The sequence below is a fragment of the Dermacentor albipictus genome, chromosome 4, assembly GCF_038994185.2.
Source record: "Dermacentor albipictus isolate Rhodes 1998 colony chromosome 4, USDA_Dalb.pri_finalv2, whole genome shotgun sequence".
NCBI classification, from domain to species: domain Eukaryota; kingdom Metazoa; phylum Arthropoda; class Arachnida; order Ixodida; family Ixodidae; genus Dermacentor; species Dermacentor albipictus.
In genome coordinates, this window is record NC_091824.1 from 16,492,697 (window position 1) to 16,515,792 (window position 23,096).

At 49.6% G+C, this 23,096-nt stretch overlaps 1 protein-coding gene across 3 annotated transcripts in view; it reads left to right on the forward strand.

Moving 5' to 3' along the window:
• Positions 1-23,096, forward strand: part of Fas2 (fasciclin 2) — a 192,804-nt gene that overhangs the window by 76,305 nt on the left and 93,403 nt on the right. For all 3 annotated transcript variants that reach the window (XM_065450683.2, XM_065450697.2, XM_065450689.2), the window contains exon 2: positions 5,983-6,148. In XM_065450683.2, coding sequence (XP_065306755.1) covers positions 5,983-6,148 — 166 coding nt within the window. The remainder of the gene's footprint in view (positions 1-5,982; positions 6,149-23,096) is intronic.

A 23,096-nucleotide genomic window follows, 5' to 3' on the forward strand; every position in this document is an offset into this window, starting at 1 on the left:
GTGAACGCCAGGGAATCGCAGCGCTGCCATTATCGTCTGGCGTCGCCTTCGGCAGTCGTTGCCCGATCTGTGCCATAAGTGCACAGTGACTTGAGTGCACAGTTTAACTCTAAGCAAAGTGAACTAAAGCAAGATATAAAGCATGTGATTGAATCTGAAATGGAATCTGTCAAAACTTCAATGGGCTTTATCAATGAAAAGTTCGAAGAATTTAGAACAGAGATCTCTGAGCTCAAAAAGACCCTGTCTGACGTGAAAAACGTAAACCTGGAAATGAAAAAAGAAAACAACCGACTCACAAATGAAGTGAAAACTCTCAGGCACGAATTGACTGAACTGCAGCAGTACAGTAGAAGAAATAACCTTGAAATCAAAGGCATCCCTCCAGCACCCACTGAAAATCTGATTTTAGTGATGACATCGATCTGTCATCTCTTGAGCACCAAGTTCGATGAATCCGATGTTGAAGCTATCCATCGTGTGCCCTCAAAAAACAAGGATGAACCCAACATCATTGTTAAGTTTGCTTCCAGGAAAGTGAGAGACAGCATTCTGAAAACAGCGAAAAAGCAACGGCTGAACACTACACTTCTGAGCTTTGACGATCACGAAAATCCCGTGTTCATCAACGAACATTTGTGCCCGGCAAACAAAATTTTGCTAGGTAAAGCACGGAAAGCCAAAAAGGAAAAACAGTGGAAACACGCATGGGTATCAGATGGCAAGATCCTGATGCGCAAGACAGATACCTCGCATGTTCTACATATAACCTGTGACGCTGATCTTGCTCAGGTAGTCTAGAAACATGGCCTTTTCCGTCGAGGAAATCAGTGCTAAGTGGCACGAGAGCGAAAACCTTTCCATTTTTCATTGCAATGTCCGCAGTATAAATAAAAATTTAGACCAACTCACTGTACATTTATCGCAACATTCTTTCCAGTATGATCTTATCGCTGTAACTGAAACCTGGCTTAAGAAAGGAGAAATACCGTACATACCGGGTTACACAACGCTATCTTTACCAAGAGATAGCACCGCACGAGGGGGTGGCGTTGCTCTTTTTATAAAAAACGGCATAGATTATCAACAGCTCTCGGATTCCTCTCTGAGCTCTAATACCACAGAAGCACTTTTTATTCGCCTTAAGACAGACGTCGTAATAGGCGTGGTATATCGTCCGCCAAACACGTGCACAAGTCAGTTCATATCTGATATGGAGTCCATTCTGGTTCCTCTGATGTCTTTTAATAATCAGTTAGCAATAGTTGGTGATTTCAATATCGACTTATCAAAGGATGACTGTCCAGATTATATTTTCTTACTGGAATCGTTCAACCTCAAGAATGTTATCAATGTGCCCACTAGAATTACACATCAGTCTGCAACAATTATTGATCACATCTTATGTAACCGTGATATGGATGCCTGCGCTGGTGTTTGTAACCAAAACATTGCTGATCACTGTTCAACTTTTCTGTTTCTGCCACGGTCGGGTATCGATTGTATTTGCCCTACCCATACCAATGTATTTTCACGGGTGGACTACGCGCATGTCAGGCGTTTGCTCGAATCTATTCATTTCGAAAATCTGTGTCACAGTGACGTTCACACAGAATTTGCTAACTTCGTATCTGCTGTTTCCGATGCAATTACTAAGTCAACACTGACGTTTTCTCGGCGCAACTACAAACATGCCATATGTCCTTGGATTACTGAGGAAATACTCACAGTATTGAAAAAGAAGGATTCATACTATAATAAGCTCAAAAACAACAGAACAAATGCTTATTACTTGAAACAGTTTAAGCATTACAGAAACAAATCCGTGGCGCTGATGAGAAAATCAAAGAAATTGTATTATACTAATTTGGTTAATCGTCAAGGAAATGACACAAAGCAAGTATGGAAGATTGTAGGAGAAGTTACGGGAACAGCTAAAAGAAAACAGATTGTTCCTGTCAACTTGTCAATAGAGACTGCAGACCAGTTTAATCAGTTCTTCACAACATACGGTCAGAACAGTGCGCAACCTACTCCCTTAGCTTCAGTGACATCCGACATACCTCGATGTATTAATAATGAATTCAGTTTCTCGAACATTACTAGCGATGAAGTTGCAAGTGTTGTTGCGAACATGCCCACGAATAAAGCGGCCGGGCCAGACGGCATAATGGCTAAGGTAATCAAGGACAACATTGATTTGTTTTGTGTTCCTTTGTGCAGAATATTCAATCGTGCGATACACTCTAGCTTATACCCCGATACTTTAAAAGTTGCAAAAGTTGTTCCGATATTTAAAACTGGTGACCCTAACAACCCGTCTAGTTACAGGCCAATATCTGTACTGAGTGTCGTCAATACCATTTTTGAAAAATTAATTGCTTTCCAACTGAAAACCTTTCTTGATGTTAATCATATTATTTGTCCTCAGCAACACGGATTTGTTTCTAGCAGGTCCACGTCCACGGCTGTAGTTACTCTATCACAGCTTATCCTATCTGCTCTTCATAACCATAATGTTGCTGTAAGCGTATTTATAGACATCAAAAAAGCTTTCGACACAGTTTCACACTCCATTCTTTTAATGAAACTGGAAGCATATGGTGTGCGTAGCGGGGCCCTTGAATTCTTTAAAAGTTATCTTTCTTCACGACAGCAGCAAGTTGTCCTCAAACAGTTCAAGTCTGCATACCAAACTGTTACGTGTGGTGTACCCCAGGGGTCAGTTCTGGGACCGCTTTTATTTTCGCTCTTTATTAATGACCTCCCCAATGCAATACAGTGTTCTCAAATTTTGATGTATGCGGATGACACTGCACTTATCTTTACTGGCAACTCACTTGAATCAATAGAAAATCCTATTAACAATGAACTCCAACGTATCTCGACCTGGTTTCGTAATAATCATCTAACTTTACACACTGAAAAAACTAAATATGTTATTTTTCGTTCAAAACAAAAGTGTATTGAATTAAGTGATTTTTCTATATGTGTTGACAACAATGTTATTGATAGTGTGTCTTCTTTTAAATATTTAGGGGTCATGTTCGACTGCCACTTGTCTTGGAAGGAACAGGTGCACAGTGTGTGTAAAAAGGTTGCGTACGGTTGTTTTACCTTGTCTAAGGCACGGCGGCACTTTCCACCTGCTATTCTTAGATCACTGTATTTTTCATTATGTCACAGTCATCTCAGTTATTGCAGTGAATCATGGGGAATCACATACAAAACGTATTTAACACCATTGCTAAGACTACAAAAACGTGCCTTGAAAACCATGGGATTACCTTCTTCGAATAGTTCTAACAATAACATTTTTGACGCAATGCAAATCATGTCATTCACAACCTTACGCGATTACAAAATAGCTCTTATGGTTAATAATATTATAAATACCAACTACCCCTTACCTCTTGGTGCATTCAGTATTCCCGTCCGCAACACTAGACAAGCCAGCAATGGCAATTTTAACCTTCCTATTTGCCATAATGCGTACGGAGAAAGACGAATAGAATTTACAGGAGCGAAAATTTGGAACTCGTTGCCAATTGAAGTAAAGCAAGCTAGGAATTTCAAACTGACATGCAAGAAACATTTTTTGGGAATGGAAGCAAGGCTACAAAGTTAGTTTTTCTTCAATGTGTTTGTGATTGCTGTCCTATATGTTATTTTGTATTGGACCGCTTACTAGCCTCATTGGCTATCGGTCCAAATATCTGTGTATACATTTTGTTTGTGTTACTCAATAAAGACTTCTTGATTCTTGATTCTTGATTCTTGAAGTGGAATACACGTCCTCGTCGTTGGCCTGCAAGTCTTTTCGTGCCAGGCGGGAGCTCCGCCTTTGGTAGTGAGACTGCGAAACCGGCAGCTGTCCGGATGGTTACAGTGTTCCTAAACGCCGCTCGGCGAGTACGCAGCGCTGTGCTCGAAGTGAAGACGTTAAATATGGTGCCGGTGAAGTCCAATGTATTCGGCAGTACGTCGGATGGAACGTGCTCGTGTCGAAACATGTGGAGGCTCTGACGGACAGCAGCAGTCGAGAGACGGCGTTGTGTCGCCTCCCTACCTGAGCACTGCAGCTTTTAAAGGGACACTAAAGGTTACTATAAAGTGAACGTGTACTGTTGAAGTACCATCCCAGAAACCTCGAAACGCTTGTTTCGTGCCAAGGAGAGACTTACTTTAAGAGAAAAAGCGTTCTGAAGCGTCCGCGTACCTCTAACGCACTTCAAAACGCCCGCCCTCCGATCGAGGAGTACTGACATCATGGTCTCATAGTGACGTTGCGCCATCGGTGAGTAGAACGGCGTCCGCAGACGGCGCTACGGCTTTTCTGCGCAAAACACAAACGCGCGGCCAGAAACAGAACCAAGACACAGCCGACAGCAGATCGAAAGCGGGAGTATGGTGGCTAGCGGAAGGAGAAACGCGCGACCATAAGCTGGTACTTTATTCTATGACGCAAACTTCGACGCTCGTCGCAATGGACCCTGACAACGACAGATTGGCTCGCGATGCTGGGCTCAACTTCAGCGATTTGTGCACTGACGAGCGCGACCTGCTGCTGAGGGCTCGCGCTGCCGGGGTCGTTGCGTACTACGACGGCGGCCTCGACACCGGCTCTCCGGAGCGGGAAAGCAACGAGGGCTTCCCACGACATGACAAGGACGTGGCATTCTCACTGCTTGTTCGAAATGAAAGTTTCGCGAGCCAGCAGAACCCACCCGCACAGCACGACGCGGTAACGAAACTACTGAAACTCCGAAGCGTGCGCGGCGCAGAGTCGAGCGAAAACGAAACCTTTTGACCACCCATATACTACTGAAGGGTAATGTCAAAATGTTTTTTCTTAGAACCGTATAGACGTAGACAAGTAGCATTTTCTTCCGCCTTATTATCGAATGAAATGATATTTTTTAATACGAGTAGTTGAGTATTAGTAACACAAATTATGAGGAGTGCTTTCGTCATCGGCCTATAGTACTGGAATGTCGCTGGGGGGTCTCAAATCGTGTCATGCACTTACCTCAATGTCTCGGTTGCTAAAGCTCTGTTCGCGGTTATATTGACGCCTTAGACGTTCTAGAACATTGCTCTACCACTTTAACTTGACTTTCTGGTAACCTTTCGTGTCCCTTTAACACGCCTGAGCAGGCAGTCCACACCAACGATCTTCGAACTTAAAATTGCGTAGGAGGTCGCATCGCTGGAATGCCGCAGAGCTCGTTTCTCGTCTGCTGGCGATAAATTGTGCTCGGAGGTGGTAATGTAACTAGACTGGCAAGACGACTTCCGCAGCACCTTCCTGCTTAATCGCGTAATTCTCGTGTCGTGCGTCCTGAAATCCTGCTGGCTTTAGTCCTCTTTCTGCGGAGATGCCCGTCACGTGCCCGCATGTTGCACTGCGTCCTCCTTTTTAGGCCTGTCCCAGTACCTAACTTCAGTTCAGGCTAACATTACTGCACGGATAAAATGTAAATAAGGTTTCAAGACCGTCGAGAATATCGGGTAAACAAATTGTCGCGCTGTGCGAGCTTCTCTCAACGGGTGTTATGCGTGTGGCTTAATCGAATCTCGCGACACCCACTGTTGTTGCTTAGAGCCTTTGGCGTTGCGCTGCCGTGTACGAGGTTGCGAGATCGAATCCTGCCCGTGGCGGCCGCATTTCGGTGGGCGCGAAATGCGAAAATACCCGCGTGCCGTGCATCGTGCGCGTCAAAGAACCCCAGGTGGTCAGAATGAATCCGGACTCCCTCGCTGGGGTGCGCCTCGTGATCGGATTGTGGTTCTAGCAGGTAATTAAAACGCCACTATTTTATTTTAAACTCGTGCAAGGGCATCTCAGTCTGTGCGATGTCTTCTGACAGACTGCGTGTTTTTTAATGCCTGTGTCCACTTTAGTTGTCCTTGTGGAATGCCAGCGTGCTGTCATCAACTGACCTTCTTTACGTCGTTTTTTTTTTTTTTTTTTTTTTGCAGCGTCGTCGTACGGCCAGACCCAGCCGAGCCTGGTAATCAACCCGATCGGCGAGAACAAGACTGAGCCCGCTGGCACGGGCTTCGTGCTCTTCTGCACCAAGGGCGCCGGCGAGGCGGAGTTCTCGGAGTTCAAGTGGACCGGCCCCAACGGACAGGAGATCACCGGGTGGGTGTGCGCTCGCTCCACCCGCCGGAATGCGGCTCTCGCATGACGTGTCAGCGGGTGACGCAACGTTTCTGCTGTGTTGGCATAGTGCAGGGGCTGGAGGCCGTCCGGCGCAGCATATTTTACATAATGTACTCATGTTTGGGAGTTCGTCCCCTGGGAAAGAGCCAACTGGTTAGTGAGTACGTCTCATTTCTAAAAAAAAAAAAAATTTTTTTTAAAAATAAAATAAATATAGAATGAGAAAACTGAGCACGCCACGAATCTCCGTGCTCGATCCTCCATTTCACTCCTCAGTGCCCTTGCAAGCGTAGGTAATCAACCAGCTGGAATAGATATCCCGTAATTTCTTGCAGCTCAGTCTGGAGACGGTCTCCTACGCGCGCCTCTCCGGCAAACGCGCACATTGGCGTCAAATCCGCGGCCGCGTGTATTAAAACTGCATTTTTCCCAGAAACGTGGATCAGCGACCCATGCGGACACTTTGTATACGGTTCGCCACAATGAGAGGGATGGGCACGAGCTTTTCCTGAAGGTCGGTAATTCACTAAACGAAGCTCCACGATATTTCAGCACGAGAGTGAACGCACTTGCACTTTGCAGGCGTCGCTCCTTGCGCGTTATTTCACCTCGGCTCTCCGGTCGTCTGCTGGAATCGGCCTTCTGCTGGGCGTTACACGTAGGCCGATTTCGGGCGCCTTTTGTGCGTCCTTACGAGGGCCGACTGACGGCGTGGCGCGATCTGCAGCTGGCTTGCGAAATGCGCCGCAGTGGCCTCGTCTGACCAGCGAGCTTCCCCCTCGGTCGCGGCCCTTCGTACGGACGGCGCTCCCGGTGCGTCGAGAGCACCGCGGGGGCCCTTTGCCGTCTGCCGCGCTGTGTCCGGACTTTCTTCCCCATTGTTGCGGCTTTCCTTCCCACCCGCGGAGACGTGGCGAAGCGGCGATCGCATTGCCGGAAGTCTGACCCGAATGAAGTGCAAATTGTTGGGTGCGCCGGCCTCGGTGTATCAGTGCGCGCCTCGCGTGGCGCGGTCTCCCTTTCTCTCCGATTGCACCATGCGCGCTCGCACCGTGCCGCGGGCGTGGTGCCGCTCGGCTGACGCTCGGCTCCGCTGTGGCGCCTCCCTGTGAGGAGGAAGCGCTGGAGCCCCGCGGTGGCTCGTTCGCCGCTCACGCGGTAACATTCGCAACAGTTTTAGCGTGTTCCGGTATAGACGCTTTTTGCGGTGATCGCGTGGGCGCTACCATGTTTGAACACGTGATCACGCGCCCATTGTTTGCCTCGGGTGCCACCGTTGCCTCAGTATGGACGCCGGTGCAGTTCAGCGAACCTCTGTTTCGGCGGGTATCGTAGGCCGGGAATGGGCGGACGACACGAAGCTTTCGCCATAGCTTCCGAAGGCGCGTAAGCACTTTCTGAGCTCATTCCTCCTTGTCCAAACTCCGCGAGCCGCGTGTACGGGCTTGTACTGTGGAACAGGGGCTGGAAATGTGTTCCAAGCTGTTCTGCTTGTGAATTAAGTCAGCATCAGTGCGTTTTGCTCTTCGTTCTTTGCATTGCTAATACTTTCAAACAGCGGCTTGTCATGTCTCTGTCTCGGTGTATTTTTTTAATCGAATTTTCTGCCGCTCCGCACTTATTGGAACATAGATGTTCCGGTTTTTTTTTTCGGTGGGGGGGGGGGGGGGGAGACTTTTTTTACTTGCAGTACTGCATAGAAAAGTTACCTGGGGTAACTTTTCTATGTAAATGAGGGGGTGGAGGTACATTTACTAGTACAATTGTGAACAAGGCCCACCATTCGCCATAAAGATGCGAAAACCCGCAAAAGAAAATTGGAATAACGTGTATCTCACAGGTACGCCTGTGAGATGCACCTCTCCTTTACTTGGCAAACAACTAACCACATCAAATAGACTCGCGCTCGAAAGATGCGCAGGAAGAACCTTGCCAAGAATAAGTTAACAAGCGAAACTGCGAAATAGATTTCTGTAATTTCTTTATAGTAGCGTTTCCTTTTAATTAGCTCTGGAATAATTACAGAGAAATATATATTTCCGGAACAATCACAGGTTCTTTTGGATCCCTCTTTTACTGCTCTACCGATGAAAGTGCCAAAACCGACTCGTGTTGTTATTCCCGTACAACCAGTCCCGTACAACCAGTCCCGTACAACCAGTCCCGTACAACCAGTCCCGTACAACCAGTCCCGTACAACCAGTCCCGTACAACCAGTCCCGTACAACCAGTCCCGTACAACCAGTCCCGTACAACCAGTCCCGTACAACCAGTCCCGTACAACCGCGTAGAGCGCAGGGCGCTGCGGTTCTAGACGTACTGCGCCCACCGCGGAAGGTTACAAAAACACCTACATAAGCACAGCAAAGAAGTGGCTACGTCAGGCGGCTCGATTCATAACTGTATAAGCGTAATTCAATACACACGGAATTAGCGTCCAGTACCGGCGGCGTTTTCTCTACTTCCTTTTTAAATATGTTGATCTATAATTGTTTTCAACATTTTCGCTTTTCCTCCCTGTTTGGCTGTTGCATTGGCTCTCTATCTTAGTAGATCGCTTAATTTCTCAACTCCTTGCCAGTTCTCCAGTTGCCAATTTTGCTCGAAAAGTGCTGGTCAGCTAGGAAAAAGCCAGACGAGGTAACGGGTGACAGTCATATTGCTTATGGGTTTAACGGTTATTGCAGGGTCTGATGATGGATGCTGTTTCGCATTATTTTATTTTCCACCTTAATCTAACCCATATCGCGGGTATATGCATCCGAAGATCTGCCAGCGTCGCGCCGAGCCGTCAGCCGAGGAAATAATGAAGCAAAAGGAAAAGTTAAATGCAACTCGCGTTTTCTCCGGCCGCAACTCGTTCCACAAACATACAGACCAGCTGACTACGAACCGAATCCCCTCCCTGGTCCCTGGATCAGTCTAAACAAGGAAGGTTGAACTAACAAAGCAACAGCGAGGCGCGTGATCGTTGAATAGATGGTGACAACTGAACTCATCTCGAGTTAATCGCGCGGGCACCGAATCGATGAGAAAACTGGCCTTTACGCCCCGGGAGATGCCCATAACTACCGCCATCCAAAAGGAGTGGAACGATTGACAACCATTCCACTCTGTGAAAATGGAATGGCAGCGAATGCTGACGACAGTCAAAGCTCTCAAACGAAAAGCCGAGTGTTTCACCTCCGCCGCGGGCCGGCCTGAAGATAGTGCAATATCTGGCCGACCCGCGCCAAAGGGGAAGCAGGCGTTAAGCACTCCCCATATGTGGGCCGCTCCCGAAGATAGCTATTGTTGGCGACATAGTTTGTGTACCGTCCAACGGGAACTAGGTTGCATGGCACCCGATGTTTTGTTGTACAGGTGGGAAATAACACGTCCATTCGTATAGAATGAATGGACGATCGAAGGACCACATAGTAATATGGTCATAAGCATTGCTGTTCTTCTGACAGCTTTGCGCAACGAAGCTGCGTTGCTCGCAAATTATTACCAGCAATAAAATTCAGAACATCTTCGTAGTAAAGATAATGAGTCAGTAAGTGACAAGTGAATACGGGGTTATTGCCACGAAGTTGCGATCTAAGCAAACGTGTTATAGCGATGGCAATTATACGGACGCTGTATGCGCGCGTTTCTGCCGTCGCCGTGTGGTTCCGGGTCAGGGCGATAGGGTCGTGCGGTATACGCTACCAAAGGTCGCCCTTGCTTGCGCGCCGCCCTCTGTTGTGCGTGCGAACGGAAGCGCACGAGCGGCCAATCGCGGCTCGTGCACGCAAGCGAGGAAGAAGCGCCGCCGTTTTCCGTTGCGGGAAAGTCGGGAATTCTCGGGGATGTTGAATAGTCTGGAAATACTCGGGGAATTCGTTTTCTATCCGGGAAAATGAGCTGTAATTTTATTGAATGGGAACGAAAGCTCAAGTAACGGAGAGGAATCGTAGCGGATCCGCGGGAGGAGTTGCCATTGTACAGTCAACGGCCGACTTTCCGGAGACCCGATAATTCGGACGGCTACGCGGCGCCACCATGTACCCCATAGAATCAATGTACAAGAACGTCTAAAATTTCGGACGCAAGAACCCTTCGCCGTCCGTTTTCCGGACTTTTCCCCGTGACCGCAGATCCTAAACGGTATTTATCAAAGCCACCACGCTTGGCCACTGCAATATAAACTGTGCTTGTCTGGTTGAGCTCTGTGCCACCTGTCCTGCCGCTCACGCTATGTGATCTATTTCATCTTGCCGTTGAGTGCGGGAGTTGGCCGACGTTGAGGTGGACTTTGCGAGCAGAAGGTTAATTTAATTATGTACAGGAATATAAAAGACAAAATAGCAGTAACGGCGCCATCGTTACGGCCGGCCGCAAATTGGACGCTGTGGACCGCGACAAGAAGAAAGTCTCTCTTCCCGGTGGCTCTCTGGCTTATATAGCTCGTCGAGTCCATCGGGGTTATGCCATTTTCAGCCAATCGTAGGGCCCGTGCAAGTTTTGTCATGTTCGGCCAATACTCCATGGGCTCTATTCACCGATGGCTGCCTCCGTCCGGCGTTGTCTCCTCGCCTGGTGTTGCTGCTCGAGGTAGCGTTATGGCTAGCGATCCACCAAGCCCCTTGACGAGTACACGTCCGGTAGTAGGAAGGAAGGAAAATGGTTTATTTTACATTATTTACGCTGGCACCAGAAGCCTATGCGCTCTGTGGAATCACATGAAACGTCCGAGTCCACACCAGGACACGTCAGCACTCCTCACTGCACCAAAAGTATCGGTTCGAATGCCTTTGGGTGACTAGGCGAGGGAGTCTGGCTGTACCGCGGCTAACCACGATCGTCGAACCGCTCATTACATCCCACGATTCCGCTGAACTCCGCCTCCGATGTTGCACGTTCGCACCCGCATATTTAGCAACCTGGGAGTCCGAGATCGAAGCCGTTCCTACTGCAGCACACGACATTGGCCCTTTTCACCAATTAGTCCAGGTTATCAGCTTCAGGTAGAGGGGTCTTTTGTTGACCCGTCAACGGTCGGCGTCAACGCTGCGTTGGCTTCGGGATAGGTGCCGATGTATAGGTGCCGAGTTGCCTCGTGTTAAACGTCTAATTAATGCCCTTGGCGGTGTTGAGACATAACACTAGTAGGCGCTCAGCAGGTGGGACCCGTCGTCCTTGAACGACCTTCCAGTGCTGCAAAGCAGTTTTTCTTGGGACTAGGGTCAACTATATACCTCGAACTGAGCCCGCCTCCAGTTGCACTTTTGGGGACACAGTGCGTAGACAAAAGCTCCACGCGCGGCACACGAGGTCGGGTTAGCCAGCTTGTCTCTGACGGGTCCGGCAGCATGGTCGACGCACACCTGCGCACCACAATCGTAATGCGACGCCGAGTGGTTGCATTCGGAGAACTTGACCGATGCTTGTTAATGGTGCGTGCCTAATCCGCCCAATCCGCAACAGCTCTCTGATGTTCATCCTCTTCAAGTGCTCGAAGCGCGTTTTCGTCATCGTCGCCGTGCTGTCACGCTCCATGCGCGGGCAGAGAGGTGGCGGGCAAGAAGCTTTGTTTCTCCTCGTGAAAGCGCGCAGAAAATTTGAAGACGTACTTTAAGCTTTCCAGTGCGTTCACTTGGACGTTTTTTGTTCTTTCTATACCAGGCTTCACGAAACTTTGCGTGCGGTGCCTTCCATTAGCTCGAGTGCCCTTTCTCGAAGCGTTTCATTATTCCGAAACATTACCTCCGTTTTGCACCGTTAAGTGATAACCAGCACTGTTAAAGTATTTCGCTATAGGAACAATGTTTTTATATTCAGATTTTGTTTTGAACATTTGGGAGCGCTGCAATCGCGGCGCGTCAGCGTGCATGTCACGGGGTATTTTTTTTTATTTCGCGGGCATCTGCAGTGAACGAAAAATGAAACTTATATTTAATAGAAAGCTAGAAACTTTAATCGAGCGTTTTGCAAACCGCTTTACAACTTTCCAATTTGAATATTTTGCCTAAATTCGTTGCTTCAGAAGTTGGTTAATTAATCTTGACTACCTATGCAATGAGACTGAAGTAATCAGAAGAATAAGAATGGGCTGGGCTGCGTTTGTTAGGCATTCTGAGATCATGAACAGCAGTTTGCCATTATCCCTCAAGAGAAAAGTGTATAACGGCTGTGTCTTACCAGTACTCGCCTATGGGGCAGGAACCTGGAGGCTTACAAAAAGGGTTCTACTCAAATTGAGGACGACGCAAGGAGCTATGGAAAGAAGAATGATGGGTGTAGCGTTAAGGGGATAAGATAGCAGATTGGGTGAGGGAACAAACGCGAGTTAATGACATCTCAGTCGAAATCAATAAAAATAAATGGGCATGGGCAGGGCACGTAATGAGGAGGGAAGATAGCCGATGGTCATTAAGGGTTACGGACTGGATTCCAAGAGAAGGAAAGCGTAGCAGTGGGCGGCAGAAAGTTAGGTGGGTGGATGAGATTAAGAAGTTTGCAGGGTCGGCATGGCCACAATTAGCACATGATCGGGGTAGTTGAAGTATGGGAGAGGCCTTTGCTCTGCAGCGGGCGTAGCCAGGCTGGTGATGATGATGTTGATCTATGCAATTAAGCAGAATAAAAAAAATAGTGCGACTTACTACATAAAAAAGATTATGGGTTTTAACGTGCCAAAACCACTTTCTGATGAGGCATGCCGTAGGGGAGGACTCCGAAAATTTAGACCACCTGGGATTCTTTAACGTGCACCTAAGCACACGGGTGTTTTTAGCATATCGCCTCCATCGAAATGCGGCCGCCGCGGCCGGGATTCGATCGCGCGACCTTGTGCTCGGCAGTCCAACACCATAGCCACTGAGCAACCACGGCAGGTGACTTACTACTTACATTAGTCGGCAACATGCATTTGGTTGTGTCGTCTTGGAGTGCATCAGCGTGTTTTTAAACTCTGGCTAAAGTTCGCTGTTAAACCCTGTATACACAGAGTTGCCGCTTCACGGCAACTGCAGCTTATGCAACCATAATCTTTACCGAAAAACACTTGCGGCGAACGCTGTGCGCGAAGGCGAGCTGTCTAGTTAGTTTTCTTTTCTCTGCATGGCCAACGCCGCGGACGCGAGCGCTATCTGGTGGTGCTGCTGCATGGAAGCCAACGGCGCACGCGACACGTGCCTCCCGCCGTGACTGGTTGAGTTTTTGCTTGCGGAAATGACGAATGCATTGGGGGGTAGAGGTACGCAGCTTCGCTGTAAAAATGAAGAAAACAGAAGGTGCGGCCGCAAGCGCGCGGATGCTGGCGCGCTTGTTTGCGCGGGAAAGGTGCGATCGCAACCACGTGACTCCGCGCCACCAACAAGGAAGTGCGTATGCGCCCCCTGGACCTCCAGCCCGCCCTCCCCCGCCGGCCGAATACACGTATGTCGCTACTATTGGTTTTGTCACGGAGGAAGGAAACTAAGGAGAGGCCCTGACGTCACTCTTTGTGAAGCAAAAGTGAAGCCGGAAGTTGGCGTTGCTCATCGCGATGCTCCGCCTTTTGTGCCACCCTCCTCTCTTGTTAACATCTTTCGCGAAACCACGCGGCGCTGCGCGTGGTTTCGCGCACGCTCGCGCAACATCCGGCAGAGCACGGTGCTGGTAACACAGCGCAACAAGACACGGTGACTAACGCAAACACGCCCACACAGCGCCTTTGCCACGGCACGAAACCTACCAGAGCAACACGTGTGAGCGCTCAAAATCAGAACAACGCCGCCATTGTGGCCCAAAAGGCGTGGCCATACAACAACAACAAAAAAAAAAGCAGCAAAAAAATGAGAACCTACTACGTCATTTCCGCCACACTTTTCTCCTAGCGCGCGCGGAGGGGGTAGCGCCTCTCCTTAGTTTCCTTCCTCCGTGGGTTTTGTTCAGGTGGCTTCAGTAACACGTGTGCAGGAACTTCGACCCCGTTGGCTTCCTCTAGCTGCCGCAGGAAGTTGATGGCGCATCAACTGTGAGGCTTATAGCGCGTGAAGAGACATGGACGAAAGGAAGACGTGACACACACAGGCGTTAACTTGCAACAGTCTTTATTTGTGTCACGTCTTCATTTTGTCCTCGTCTTTTCACGCGCTATAAGCCTCACGATGTGTTACCAACAAGCCCAAATCACTGCATTACGGCATCAACTGTGCTGCCTGTTGTTGCGTCCGTAATGCGACACGGACGCCGCCGCTCCCGGAGTCTGCGGCAGTCACGAGCAGGAAAAGTTGCGCGATAGCTTAGCCCCCACAGCTGCAGATTGCTGCAGTTTGTTCCCCAAGTGGCGGTGGTGTGCAGAGGCTTTCTTCGGCTCTTTCACCCGTTTTTGTGATCGGACCATTCGGATTTAGCCAGCCCGGGGCTGCATGCTCTCGCGCTACCGAGTAGCGGGGTGCCTTCTTCGCCGAACTTCGCTGCGCGTCCCTTGTCCTGATCAACGAGGCTTAAATTTGCATTCTCTCTCTTTTTCTTTTTTTTTTAAGCCCGCGCTTGCCCCTACTTCACCTCTGAAATAGAGCCTTGTTGAGTGGCATCCGCAGATCAAGTGTTTTGGCTCTTAACGTAAATGCTAGGCTAATCAGAGAATAAAAGCTGGTTGTTTCCGCCGAAAGTATGGATACCTTCAGGTGAGTATCGATGGCGCTATGTCCAGTAAAATGACGTTAGCCAAATGCGGTTGTGCTCGGCGAGCAGCAGTGCGCTCAGCCAGTGGACTCGTCGCGGCACGCCGCGGTGCCTGCGCTATTCGTAGCCGACCGCAGTTACTGTCGCGTTTACTTTTTCCACGACAGAGTGCGCGCTCGTATGCTGCTGGCCGGATGTGCTTCGTGGCGCGGCCCAGCCTGACCGACGGATAGTCTAAGGCGTCTAACCAGGAGCGGCGTGGAGTGAGCGCGCGCTGGCAAGCGTGCGTGTGGTCTGACCTTACGTGTTTCACGTAGTTCGAGGCTAGTTGAGTGTCCAAAACTAGTCGAAATTGGCGAGACCCGGCGGCTAAGACGCCGAAAAGCAGGGTGCGCAAAGTTTAATTCCTACTTGGGCGGCCGAACGTGAGCAGGCGATAGCGCCTTCTGGAAGTGCGTACGTCGAAATTCGAAAGCAGATTTTCGCTTACTTCCGCCTGTTATTAAGTTGCGCCAATGAATATACTCAGCAAGAGTAGGAAAAAGCGCACTGATCCAAACATCCTTCTTGATGGATGTCAGTTACTGGCCAATGGCAGCCGCGTATGGGAATCCCGTACATTACGAAATAAAGCGTCCAGAAAACAGTGAGGAGCAGGCCTCTGTTGAAAAGAGCGTTTGGTGAAAGGTGGCTGCGCGCTCCGCTTGCGAGCTGCACGCGCCGCGCACGGCTGCAAAACTTTGCTGAGATGTTCGCAGCAGCGCATGCATGCTATCCGCGGACTGCGTTTTTTCACCAAACCCGAGTGGGGCAGGGGTGGTTCACCACTCCTTTAAGCATGAAAAGGCCAGTAATAGTCGGAGGCTGTTAGATGGCTTTCCATCCCTAGCCTGTTCTTGGCACGAAAAAGCCGCTCTTAGTTGCGCTCATTGGCTAAGCGACTCTCAGTGTGTGATCGATATGCAGGCGAGATGTGACTAGGACTGAAAAGATATGGCGTATATCGTTATTGTGGTACATATTTAGATCGCAGCTCTTTAGATCACGCCCGTTCCTGCGGTGAGCGTCGGCCTTCGTAACCGAGCGAACAAACAGCGAAGGACGAAAGCGAACGCCGAGCGCAGCGAGAGAGGAAAGACGGCGATGTCGAAGAGACCGCGAGGAGGCAAGCGGAGGAGGGTATGGCGAAAGCGTGAGAAGAAAAATGTAGTGCCGCGCAAGACGCGCTTTGCGGCGACGATGGCTACGAGATGGCGCCAGAGTAGTGCTCGTTGTCTGTATGGAAACAAAGCGCTGCATGAGCAGAGGTCTGTCTGCCTGCGGCGGTTGCTGGGAATAGTGCCCACGCGCCGTCTCTCGCTATCTCCCGATTGCGAGGCACTCGCGCCACACTGCGTTTGTAACGTGCTGCACGAGACATTGTTCACGTCAGCCAATATAACGCGAAACGAAAACACGTATACCGCTGCGCTCAAATTTGCATTAGGGAGTATCGTAATCGTCTGTGAATTCTTGTTTAAGTGTGCACAGTCTCAGTACTATACAGGGCGAGAGTACAGACAAGCTAAAGCGCGCAGAGTGTTTCTTTATCACCCCATAGTAAAATGTGAGCTACTATAAGGGTCCCTAACAGAATACGAATACTCCACCCTTGAACGCACCAGAGACTGTATGACAATATTATTAGTGGGGCTGGGTCAAGATAGCAATTGCGATGGAGAAAGCCGCCTGCGCAGTTAGCGTTTTGTTGCGATAGCAAGTATACGGACATTCCAGGCCCATTTCCGTCGTGTGCTGTATGTGCGAGGTGAGCCAACGATGGTGGCTCGATCTCGCGCGCGTAATGGAGGAAGGCGGGACGCGGCCGCGCGGGCCCTATTTTGAAAGCGATCTGCGATGGGGACAAACGTGTAAGCGTAAAGTAAGACAAAGTGTAAAGTACATTTAGACAATCGCCAATCACAGCTTTAAAAATCGGCTTTCAGTATAGTGACTACGGAAATCGCACTGAAGTGACATGAAAGAGCTAGAATCGAAGAAGGCACTCATGTGTTCGCATCACAACTGCCGCCGCAGCAGCGGGGAAGACGTAATGATGCGCTTCCTCGATCAAAAACGTTGCGCTTTTGGCGGTCCCTTCTCGCTAGGTGTGTATCTGTCAAGCGAACGAGCACTGATCGCCAGCGCGCTAGTCGCTCGGGCTTATTTTTTAACCCTCACGTAAACTCGTGTTCTTAAAGTAGGCTTTCATGTAGTTTTTTTTTTCTTTTCGTCTGGGCGTGTGCGCACGTCCGCTAATGACGGACTAATGCGGCTGGGCGTGCATGATGTGAGCCGTCGTGGGGACCTTTGTGTGTATAACACGCTGACAGCGCAGGGAATTGTAAAAAAGGGGTTTCGAAACCGGGCGCCGTCGCCTCGCTTGGCGCGGCGTGGCCGTCTTGCGGTTGCAAACAGCGGGGCGATTCTGCCGCTGCCTGCGAGCCTTCGTTTTTTACACGCGGGCTCGTGGAATGACTCTTGACACACTTGCTTCTCTCGGCGTTCGCGGAGGCGCGAAGAATGCGCGCCGCCGGTATTATGGCGGGAAACTGCAAGCCGTTTAGTTGCTCGTGATTCTTTTTTGTACCTACTTCCTTACTTTGGATTGCCGCTAATGGAAACCTCGCAGGTGCGAACAATGGATGGGCGGGAGTGCGATGCAGTTGCGAGGCACAAAGGCAGGCATTTTTCAAAACGAATTCGGCTGGTTGGTTGTAAGCACTGTGTGAAGCGTTGTTCGGGAAGAGGTTAGGTGGGGAAAACAGTATTTTTTTTTTAACGCATGTCGCAATAAAGGAAGCCGGCGTGCATTGTTATGCTCGCGCAAGGTTAGGCGTCGTGCTCTATCGTGTTACTGCGATTGCGCGATCAACGACAGCATGTGCAGCTGTGCCTGTCAGCTTCGCGTCATTTTAATCGCCCGTGTGTCTCTCGTTTTTAGCAGCGCTGGCGAGGACGTTCCACGTGCGACAGTTTCCGCGCGTGATAAAAGCAAGCTGACGTGAGGATAGAAATCGGGCGTCCGCGGTCGTGTGTGCAGGGCGTTGACAGTGCTCGGTCATCGCGATCGTGGCTTGCTTGCGTGCTTGACGTCAACTACCCGTGGTCGTCCCCCGATCTGTGCTACACTAGAATCGCAGTGAACTGTACTCACCTAACTTAATCGGAAGATAAGGCTTTCATTGTTGCTATGCGCGATGTTCGCGATTGCTGTGCAAAACCTTGTGGCATGCATCCTACGACCATATATATATTCACCTTTCTGTATGTATAGAAGGTTCTGTGCATCTACAGAGAACCCTTATAAGTTACATGTAAAGGTTCTCTCCTTTCTTGCCCATTGTTTTTCTACGTCGTCTGGTTTCAGCCAGTCAAGCTGCTGTTGCGGTTACAAAACCTCGCCTGGGAGAAAAAAACCGCTGACGGCGCCGACGCCCCTCACGGCTGTAAAGTGGGCAGAAAGGGGGAAAATGAAGCAAGCAAAAGAAAAAGGAAATACCAAGTTAACTTGCTTCTGTTTTGCATCTAAGCTACGCGAGATGTTTGTAAGGGAACAGCTGTGCAAAACGAGATCTGCACGGCACATTGCACACCAACACGTTTGTTGGCGACACTTACCATCGGCCCTGCATCGCAGCTTCGTGTTGTTCCGTTTGCCCTCAGAGTGTAGCCGTAGTATAGCTCTGCTAAACACGAGTGGTGGTTTCGGTTCCCAGCGGCTGCGTCTTAGCGTTGTGTTAGACCCCAGTTATGAATGTAGTTTGGAGCCAGGTCCCTAGCATTTTCACATTTCTGCAGTGTACTTCGAATATTAGTACGCTCGTTCGTGTAGAAGAATGGGCGAACGAACGTGTACGGAGAACACGCGCAAGGGCGCATGGTCTGGCTTTCAGCAAGTTTCCTCGAGCCAGCTTCTTTAGAGTGGAGTGAGTGGGGTTCCCTTGAGTCACTAGAGCACCCTCCAGTGTTGGATGGCAACAAGGTGTCGAAAACTTATATCCGCGCAAGGCTGCCTTGCTTATTCGAAACGCGTGAGGCTTGCGACCGTTCTACACCGCTTGTCGCTTCCGGCCGCGGGGACGATTAGCGGACGGGTCGGCGCCGGCCGAAGCAGGCGACGTTTGCGCGGGTCGACCGAATGCGGCGCTACTAGTCGCGCGCGCAGGTCGAGTGGCGTGTTGCGCGGCTTTAGTTGCGCGCTGCCGGTGGTACGTCTATAAGTGCACGCTGGTTAGCCTTCCGTCGCGTATTATTTCGCCCCTCCAACACACCTGCGTTATTCGTCGGTGGCCGAAGTTGTGAAGCGCTGGCCTGGTGCCGTAGTGTAGTACAAGCGATGCTTGTGTGCTCCCGGCTCGCGATTAGTCGTCTCCCTGGCCGCAGCGTCTGTTTTCTTTATTTATTTCGGGAAATGTGGGTCGTCGAGGTCGGTCGGCGTGCGTGAGAGAAGTGCGCGCGTCATTCGGTTCAGGGTCGCAACGGGGGACGACGCGCGCGGCCCCGGGTCGTGCAAGTCGCTCGGCGAGCGGGACCGGAATAGGCGCCCCGCTGAACTCCCCTCGCTTCGTTTCCCGGCTTTATTCGCCTTCCCTACTGCATTTGTCGGGTATGGCTGGGAGGCGCCCCTATCGCCCGGCTTGTCTTGCTTCCATCTTGTCTTGCACGCCTGCTCCCGTGAGAGTCGCGTCATCTGGCCTCGGTCTATTTGCGTGCTTTTCTTTCGACCCATTCGCGTTGGCGCGCACCGCATGTCGAGATCGCGGAAGCCTCACTGCTTGCGCATTCCCCAAACTCTGTTCGACTGTGCTGTAGAAGGGGCTGATGCGTTCGCGCGCTGGCTCCGTTTCGGACGATGGGTTTTTCCCCCGAGCTCATCTCGCGCAGGCGTCACTCCCCGCTGGCACGGATTGGCTTCTCTCCCTCTCGGCACGGCTTGCTCTGCCGGGTGAGAGTGCGCGCGCACTTCGCAAACCCTGTGCCCCGGTATTCATCAACGGCCATCTTGCGTGGCATGAGGTCAAGTGCCCGATGAGTTCTTTTTCTCCGTGCTCATCTGCAGTCGTGAAGTTTGCAGCCCGTTTTTGGTATTGCGTGAAAGCAAACTTTGAGCGGTGTAGCAGCTGCCCACACAGCCGCACCTTCGCTGCCACACACACACACACACAAAAAAGAGGGGGCGGAGGAAGCGGGGGGGGGGGGGGGGGGCGATATCATGTGTGCCATCACTCTCTGCATCCTGGCACATTGGAACCACTACAGCTGCTAGAGTACAGTTATCACGTGCTGAATGTGCTCAGGATAGCAACACTTAGTCAGCGCCAGTCAGCTTAGTAGTTAGTCAGCGCCAGTGTGTGTCGTGTCTTTCTTTTTGTGGCTCGTCTTATATGTTTGCGCTGTTACGTTTAGTTCAGAAGTATGCTCAGGGTAGAGCAGCATCGACAAGTGATTCAAACTGGCGGTACAATAATGCACTTAGGTTTAATTGGTGAATTCCTTGTTCACAATACTGCTTCTTGGTTTAGCTGGTATTTGCTGAAATACATTTCTGCTGCAAATAAGTGTCTCATTTTTGGCAAATACGACCTTGTTCAGGGTTTATTCTGCGCACTGTACCTCATGCAGTCATTTTACCCCTTCCATGCAGCCAGATAGGCAGTTTGAAAACATGCTGAAGTTTTTATGTACAATATTTTTGCTGCACTGAACTCCAAGGTGTCCTAAGATTGTACCACACTCGAACACTACTGGCTACAACAAGGGATGGACAGATATTATTTTAAGTGCCTAGTAACAAACATGCACTCTCTTGGCAGACGAGAGCTTCATCATTAACAGAGTCATGTCTGTACCTTGCAATTAAATGCTAGTTTATATTCCTCCTGCCTTTTTGGTGTGCTATGAGCATGCTGCTAAAATGTGGAATAGCTTTAGTAAGAAGACAAATGACTTTTATTGGTCAGTAATGAAATTATAGAGCAATCGTCAACGCTAGACAGTAGAGAGCTTTGGAATAGGGGCCCTAATAGTTTGGGGCCCCAAAGAGCTTTGCGGGTGTTAGCGTTGGGGCACGCAGGAGTGAAGAGTTTTAGAATAGGGCTTTGTGCTTGTGCATAGTATCTTGCGCTAACAGCGCCACTATGGCATCAAAGAAAACCTATTGGAAATAATTAAATAAAGTATGCTATTTTATGATAAGAATAGTAATATTGAATTTCGTGTATTTGCGTTAATTTAAAATTAGGTTATTCTGTAAGCTGCAAACAATTAGTTGCGCTTAGTTTTGAGTAACCAACTTTACGTGCCTTCACCAGCCAAGCTTAGCCATGTTAGGCTTACGAGCCATAAAATCCACAATTGAATTCGGAATCAGCAGCGTCTAATGAATCAATCTTCATAACACACGCTAGTCGAGAGAAAGCAATAGCTGCAGTCACTTCTCCTAACTTGCGAACTTCAGCGGTACCACGAATCAAACCCAGTTTGGTGCTACGTTAGAGCCGTCACTTTGATGGGTGTCGCCATGTTAGTTTACGCAAGCCTTTTGGGGCAGCATTTGGGCCTTTCGCTAAATCAGTGAAATAGCGTGCCCAATGTAAAACCCAAACATAGTTTGCGTCTTGTGCATGCGCAGTGGCTTCAATGCTATTTCTTTCTAAAACTATTCTAAAAGTCTATATTTCAGTAGGCGAGCATCACCGCCTTGTACACTCTCTCCACTTGCCCTGTCTAACATCCACAAGAGAAATTCCTTCCCTCCGTGCTCCCATACCAGAGCCGGAGGATCGCGTGACGAATACGTCATGGGCCCCGCCTTCTCTCTCTCTCTCTTGCTGAGTGGCGCACTTCTGGTGATGGTCTCACGCATTAGCTGTTGCGTTTGTCTCGTTTCGCGCAGCGGCCAATTTCGTGCGCTCGGCACGAGTACACCTGATTAGCGGTACAACTCAGTGCCACAATCATAAGCACTGAAGCAGGCGCGAAAGAATCGAAGAGCATGATCGCGGCACAGGATAAAGGCAGAAAATTCGCTCTCTGTGCGAGTGACTGCATGACGTGGAAAATGCAGCAGAAGTACATCTTTTGCTACGGTCCGAAGTAAAGAGAAAGCATGCAGACATTTGGTTTGTATGTTTTATTGTTGTATAAATTTGTCTATTCAAGAAACAGATTAAAAGAATAACTGATGTTGCCGTGAATAATTCTCGGAGTTGTGTGTCACTATCAGTGATGTCACAGCCCGGCTATGTACAGTCGACCCAAAAGAAAGGGAGCAAGAGGTCTGACAAAAAAAGCTGAATATCTCCGCCACCTCAAAACGCAGCATGGTATTCCCATTTCCAGCATTTACTGATGTATGCGAACAACATTGTGATGTGCGGTTTTACTGGCACCTTTGAAAGGCTGCTCGTATATTTAGCATTTGCTAAACTTTTTTGGTCGACTGTATGTAGAGGCACTTGCGCAATTGACGTCGACTATCTGACTGGGAACACGGTGCCTGCGAGGACGTAGGGCGTTTAATTTTGAAATGTAAGCTCTTTGCATGGCACGTACTTGGCAGGCGCAATCGATATTGGGGGCGAGCTCCACCACTGGAAAGGCTGGCGCTGCCTTCGGCGTGATGGGAAATTAGGGATGACATGGACACAGCGTTCGCGTTGGCTGCTTCAGAAGCACCAAGGCAAGCTGAAAATTAAAGTTCGAAGTCCCACCTGTGCTAAGGTTCTGATTAAGTGGGGAGGTTTTCCCGCTTCAGGTGTTCACTAGACAACACTTGAAAGCACTGTAATAGGTGCAATAGGCATGCAACATGGTAGGCTATTGCTCGGTGCCGCAGTGCCGGACATACACAACAGAGCCAGGTGCCAGCCTCCACACGTAGCCGCGGGACAAGAAGCTACATGAAGCTTGGATAGCAAAGCTTAGAAGCGGCAAGCAGCTATCGGCTACAACTCGGGTGGGCATCAAGCACTTCCGCAAGGAAGATTTCTGCTACGGCGTAGGGGCTGAGATGTTCAATCTGTAGCAGGAAGTGCGCACTGAGGCCCTTGCCCGTGCGCGCTGCCCAGCTAATGTCGTGCATCTTTGATCTATGAACTTGATGATGCTTGGTGCTGGCAAGTTCAGTTGAATGGAAAGCAAATGGTAAGAAGCACAATGAAAACAAAAAAACATGGGATATGCTCACGTTTGTTAGCACTAAACAATGACTGTACTGGATTAAGAAAAATTAGCGGGAAATTGCTCG